The following is a 6,250-nucleotide window of genomic DNA, read 5'->3' as shown; positions in this document are numbered from 1 at the left end:
TAATTTTTTAAGAAATATGATGAAAAATTACATAGGAGTGATGATGTCATCACACATCAGAAAATAATCCATCTCACAAATGAGTGTAAAACATATTAAGAAAAACTTCTTAGAGATTTTAGTATTTTCCATATAGCAACTGTGGCTGGTAAATAGATAAGACCCCTTGGTAGATGATTGTAGACAGGTAAGAATAAACTGAATTTTTGAACCCTGAAACAAATCTGAAAATGAGTTTGAGTTTAACATTATTGCTTAAATCTTTATTTACATGTAAAAGTCAGTGACAATGTCTTGAATCTCTCTTGAGCTGATGTGTACAATCAATACACCAGTTACACATTCATTAATTTGCATACCACTGTTGTTTTTGAATACTACAGACTAAATTCCAAAGGCTTAAATCTTCATTTACAAGTCAGCTATTCACAAATACCATCTATGATATTATTAAGTGTGTGAGATTTCAAAACAAGGGTATTGCTCAACCTACACATTCTTCACATAAATTTACAGTTTGCTATTCAATCAGGCTAACAATCATGTACAAATGTCAATGGAACTATTATGTTAAGGCACTCAACTATTCAATGCGGAGAAGGATCCAGGGTTTATCCCATTTGCATTGTGAGTATGATAAAACCCTTTTCCATTCATCCAGATAAAATTAATATTGACGAAATTGTAAAAAATCAATTATACTTAATTAAAAAATCATAATTATAATTATACTTAATTAAAAAACTCATAAATAATTCATGAAGGAAACACAATAGAGATCATGACCATGAAGGAGGTTTGATATAGATTCGTCTTCATTTGTATAAATTTTAACTTGGATTTTCTCTATCAAACTTGGTTCATTTTGTAAAGAATTCTGTACAACATGAGAACATACATTATGAGTTTTTTTAGCCGTTTAAAAAACTCGCAGATCGTTTTTTATCGGATCTACTCGGCTGCTCCTCGTGTTTTATACCCGATAAAACACTACTGCTCGTAGTCCACTACTGGTCTCACAGGGGTATTTTGGAGTACTGTACTTGCAGGTTTAGCACAGATCCTACAACTAACTTTAACTTTTATTTGCCAAATTAGTTGAACATGCCTTTGTCAAATGGTAAAGTGATACCTTAGTGGAGTGCATGCACTAAACCCATGAATATTTAGTACTAATTAGTAGTAATTCATACAGAATCCTTTGTTTCCTATTGTTTGATTATCACTATTTACAGCTGTAGTACCAAAAATTAGTATTTGTTCCACAGGTTTAGTGCAAGCACTCCATTAGAGTGCAAACAATATTTCCGTGATATATTAGTAATACTAACTTACACTATTTTATGCTAATTCTATTGTTTTCTTTTGTTTAACTAGCACTATTTTGAACAATTTAGCAATTAGTGTTTCATGGATATATTGTTTGCACTCTAGTATAATTATTAATAGACCTCCTCGGCTCTGACGTAATGTTGTCTCATTTCAGACCACATGTCATCATGCCATTCAATAGAGTATCATTTCTTTGTTTAAGGTTTGCGCTCGGTTGCACGTGAGATAAGACACATGAATATGGATACAGCTCAAACAAAGAATCTTATTCTCAAGAGAATGACACATGGTCTGAAATGGGAAAATGTTACCCCAAGCAGAATTAAGAGGTCTATAAAAATATTATTACAAAAAAATTACATAAACCGGTTGAAACCAAAGAAAACAAAAATAACCTCGCAAAAGCACTTAGGGTAGCCCTGGATTCTCATCTGATTCAATGCATTAAATAAACTCTCCAAATTTATTATATTGTTTGTCCATATCGATTTCAATAGATCTGATGTGTCTTCCTGGTATCATAGCAAGTCCTAGTATCCTGGGATCTTCTTTATCAACCCCTAAAAATATGACATCTAATTAAACAATTTCTGGCCGGGAGAGTCAGATCAAAGGCAGCCCAAATATATTGCTTGGGCTGCCTGTGGTTGGATAGGGAAAACCTGTGCTTGAGGTCTTGAAAATATGGAAAAAAGCAGTCAAGCCAAGATCAGTTTTTTAAAAATAAATAAACAATAAATAAACAAGTAAACTAAAGTAAAGAATAAAATAAAATAAAATAAAATAAAAATAAAATAATATAAAATAAAATGAAATAATAATTCAAAAAAAAAAAAAAAAAAAAAATACTGAGGGCATAGTTAACAATTTTTCCTATCCAGACTGACTTTAAGCCAAAAACTAGTTATTTTTCCACTTGTTTTGAAATTTACTTTGTTTTTACAATCTGTTATCTCATGTGAGCACTTGGATAATGTAGGCCTTACAGTACATCAGGGTACCGGGCTGCAGGCAGAGATAGAAATACTGCATGCTTGCTCCGTAATCAGAGTCGAAAAGAAAGAAAAAAGAATGCAGGGATATCACTAGTAGGTGGTGAGTATTAGCTAGTGAGTGAATGAGGTGAAGAGGTGGTATAAGCGTGTAAAGCTTGACCACTGTGAATATGGGTTCCCTATATTTAGGACTGTTTTCCCTAATTCCCTTTAATTAAGGGACTGTGGGGCTGTGCCCTGACTGTGAGGGCCATAAGTTAGATACATTGTAGCTCCTGAGGTTATTAGAGTTAGCTGTGCCGAGACTTAAACTAGCCCAGAGATTGTTTCAGGCCTTGATATGTGAGTTTGCCCTGCCCTATCTGACTTAGATCAGCTGAGAGGTTGTTCCAGGGTTCACTGTATAAGTTAGCTGTGCCCTGACTTAGATCAACCAAGAGGTTGTTTCAGTGTTCAATCTGTGAGTTAGCTGTGCCCTGACTTAGATCAGCGCAGAGGTTGTTTAAGGGTTCAATGTGTGAGTTAGCCATGCCCTGACTTAGATCAGCCTAGAGGTTGTTTCAGGGTTCTATCTGTGAGTTAGCCATGCCTTGGCTTAGATCAGCCCAGAGGTTGTTTTAGGGTTTGATCTGTGAGTTAGCCATGCCATGACTTAGATCAGTTCAGATATTGTTTTAGGGTTTGAACTGTGAGTTAGCCGTGCCCTGACTTTGATCAGCCCAGAGGTTATTCCAGGGTTCAATCTACTGTATGAATTGGCTGTGCCCTGACTTTGATCAATCCAGAGGTTGTTGCTGGATTCTATCTGTGTGTTAGCCGTGCCCTGACTTAGATCAGCCTAGAGGTTGTTTCAGGGTTCTATCTGTGAGTTAGCCGTGCCTTGACTTAGATCAGCCCAGAGGTTGTTTCAGGGTTCTATCTGTGAGTTAGCTGTTCCCTGACTTAGATCAGCCCAGAGGTTGTTTCAGGGTTCTATCTGTGAGTTAGCTGTGCCCTGACTTAGATAAGCCTAGAGGTTGTTTCAGGGTTCTATCTGTGAGTTAGCGGTGCCTTGACTTAGATCAGCCCAGAGGTTGTTTCAGGGTTCTATCTGTGAGTTAGCTGTGCCCTGACTTAGATCAGCCCAGAGGTTGTTTCAGGGTTCTATCTGTGAGTTAGCTGTGCCCTGACTCTGATCAGCCCAGAGGTTGTTTCAGGATAGGAAGGAATCATAGTTCAGAGATTTTCAAGGAGCTGTATATTATCACACTCTAAGAAATTTTCCTCCCAATTTCCTTTCCCAAGGGCTTTTCAAGATTCCTTAAAATTTGAATTCCAGAGCATAAAATACACAACACACAAACCTGGCTGTCCAATATACTCCTGGCAGGAACCAAGAATAATATTCATATCTTTGTCTGTACATAAAAATGATCCTATCAATGTACGGCCATCAGTTATTTTGATCTGCAGTAGTTTGTTTAACCAGCTTTCTAACTTTTTTCTTTTCTCACTCTTCTCTTGAGTCTAAATGAGGGGGAAAAATAATAATTATTATACGTATTTTTGCTAACTATTTTGCAGGCCTATAATGGTTAGAGAATAAGTAAGTGAATACAGTCTAATATGTAGATAGAGCTGAAGCATGGAAAAAAATACTGGCTTCCCGTTTGAACAGGATTTGAACCAATGACCTTTGCAACTACCTGAGCTATCTAAGACACAGGGGTAGACTACAGGAGAGGTCATTTATATCCTGGGTAAGGCAGCAATCGGCTTGGGCCAAGCCAGATAATAATAAGAATATATAATGTTGTATAATGGTTGGTCATTGAAAAATCTCTGGCCAGAATTAGAACTTCTCTCAGGTAAAATCTTTGCCTTGCTGGTCATTTTGATCAGTATTAACGTTCAGCCAAAAACAAGGTATGGCCAAGCTAAGACTGAGTTGGCCGTTCATCATCATTGACAACTGACAAGGATTTTCTGATTTTATTTTCACTTTAACTTCTTAGTTGGGCTTCATGTGGGATTTTCATTACTCTTCGCTTATGCAAGATTCTCACTAATTTTAACACTTAATCTCAATAAAATCTTATTATTTGAAAAGGAAGGGTATTGGCATTCTAGATTTTACGTAAAGAGCACGTTAATGAACTTCGCATGATCGAGGAACTCAAGGCACTAGAACTGGCAAAAAGTGAAAAGGTTTTGGATAAATTAGTAGATATTAGCAAAAATAGGGGCCTATAGCCTCCCACGCTGCTTCCTCTCCACAGTTTTTTTTACGACTATTCAACATAGTAATAAAGCTTAAGAGAAAATGAGGCTTAAAATTGTCTTTAATATTTTTACCTCCAAAATTTGGCTTTCATCCGCCATCTTGAAAATTCTACTAGAATCAGTCCCTCTCGTCTTTCCAGGAACGTAAAGAGCCTGAGTGTTTACCATCTCATGTTATAACATAGGCAAGATATAACGCGTGCTCTGATTGGCTAATTTGCTATGTGAAAAAAATGGATATCCCATAGAGATATCCCCTAGAAAATGTTTTTACGGTGAAGCGGCGAAAAATTCACCGTTGGTTCGCTAGCTGTAGCAAATAGCAAAGTGTTTCGTGACTTAAAACTAGAAATATGGCTTCTTTTCCATCTAACAAAGATTATGAACTTCCTAATTTTGATTTTGAGTTTGAGCAAAACATTGAACCCCCAGTTAATAAGCAATAAAAACCAGAAACAAATTCACAAAGATTTGCTAACTTCAACGAAAACGAGTTGCAAGATATCCTCGCTGATAAGCAGTCTGCCAAGACCAAAAAAAACACAAACTGGTGTGTTTCCACGTTTAAAGAAAAATTAATTAATAGCTTATATGAGATAAAATGGCATGACCTTTTGACTTAGTTAAAGATATAGAAACTAGTTTTCATGAAAAATATTTTTCGCGAAAATGTGAACACAGACAATTAAACACTAACGTGGCTTCCGTAAGTTGTGCTGTAGACAGCTATCACTCTCAACGAGGAAAATTATAAAATATTAAACAACAATCTTTTCGTATTTCTGCTTTATTCTTATTGCTAGCAAACTGTTTACATATTTTTTAAGCAGTGAATCGATCTATCGGCAAAAATCTCCTACTAATTCACTAAGTAATGAAATAAAACATCGTGTTTTCAATCGGTTTTGCACAACAGCTTGTTGAGTGCGGTTCGCACTGCAAATAAGAAAAACAAAAAAAAAATTGCTCGATAATAGGTAAGAAATACAAATTAATTGTTCTTAACCTTTTTCAAACCTTTTATTCTTTTAGCATGGTGCAAAGAGAAGCACATTCAGACACCTCTTGAGAAGATGACGCTTGGTCAACTGGATGCAAATCTCCGCAGGTTTTATCCCGAAGCACGAAAGACAACCGGCGAGATGTACAGCAAGAAAACACTCCTGGGCTTCCGACATGCCATTGAGAGATATATGAATCAGCCTCCTTTAAACCGTGGTTTGAAGCTCTCAACTGACCCAAGGTTTAAACCGTTCAAATGAGATGCTTGATGCCCAGCTAGTTCAAATGAAGCGAAAAAACAAGGAGGATACACAACATAAACCAGTCATAGGAACCCAAGATCTATTGAAGTTGAACAACTTCCAAGGCTCTCTCTTCCTAATCGCCATATAATGGGTCATCTGGGCATCGAAAGAGCAGAGTTTGCACACTACAATACGAGGGCTCGAACGTCGAAGCCGAACAACTGCACCAAACTGTTTTGAAGTGCTGTCCCAAAGTCTCACTTCCTCAAGCCAAGCGATGTCCCGGCTACTGTTCATCTGAACACAAGCGTGTTAAAAACAACCAATGTGGTTGTAGAAGTTGCAAGCAAGTCGGCGAGCCAGTTTGGCGTCCATCTTAGCAACTACACAGTGTCAAAACGTTAAATGGTCATC

The 6,250-nt window shown here is 36.8% G+C and overlaps 1 protein-coding gene across 1 annotated transcript; it reads right to left on the bottom strand.

Moving 5' to 3' along the window:
- Nucleotides 1-235: 235 nt before the first annotated feature.
- On the bottom strand, nt 236-4,689 carry LOC148911394 (N-alpha-acetyltransferase 38, NatC auxiliary subunit-like). Its single transcript, XM_089029615.1, has 3 exons — nt 4,662-4,689; nt 3,671-3,833; nt 236-1,892 (listed from the first exon to the last, which is right to left on the bottom strand). Exons 1-3 carry the CDS (start codon nt 4,686-4,688, stop codon nt 1,777-1,779), a joined length of 306 nt encoding a protein of 101 aa, XP_088885741.1. The 5' UTR covers nt 4,689; the 3' UTR covers nt 236-1,776.
- Between the last annotated feature and the right edge of the window lie 1,561 nt (nt 4,690-6,250).

The sequence above is a fragment of the Actinia tenebrosa genome, unplaced genomic scaffold (assembly GCF_029948245.1).
Source record: "Actinia tenebrosa isolate PJP-AT-01 unplaced genomic scaffold, QUT_ActTen_1.0 PGA_scaffold14__42_contigs__length_11649687, whole genome shotgun sequence".
NCBI classification, from domain to species: Eukaryota; Metazoa; Cnidaria; class Anthozoa; order Actiniaria; family Actiniidae; genus Actinia; species Actinia tenebrosa.
The sequence above is the reverse complement of the archived record's forward strand: the minus strand, read 5'-3'. Positions and strand labels throughout refer to the sequence as shown.

Coding starts and splice junctions, on each gene's coding strand:
- LOC148911394 (XM_089029615.1), bottom strand. CDS start 4,688: ATGGCGGATGAAAGCCAAATTTTGGAG. Junction 3,834..4,661: donor ATGAAAGCCAAATTTTGGAG/GTAAAAATATTA, acceptor CCCCTCATTTAG/ACTCAAGAGAAGAGTGAGAA. Junction 1,893..3,670: donor GGAGTATATTGGACAGCCAG/GTTTGTGTGTTG, acceptor TCATATTTTTAG/GGGTTGATAAAGAAGATCCC.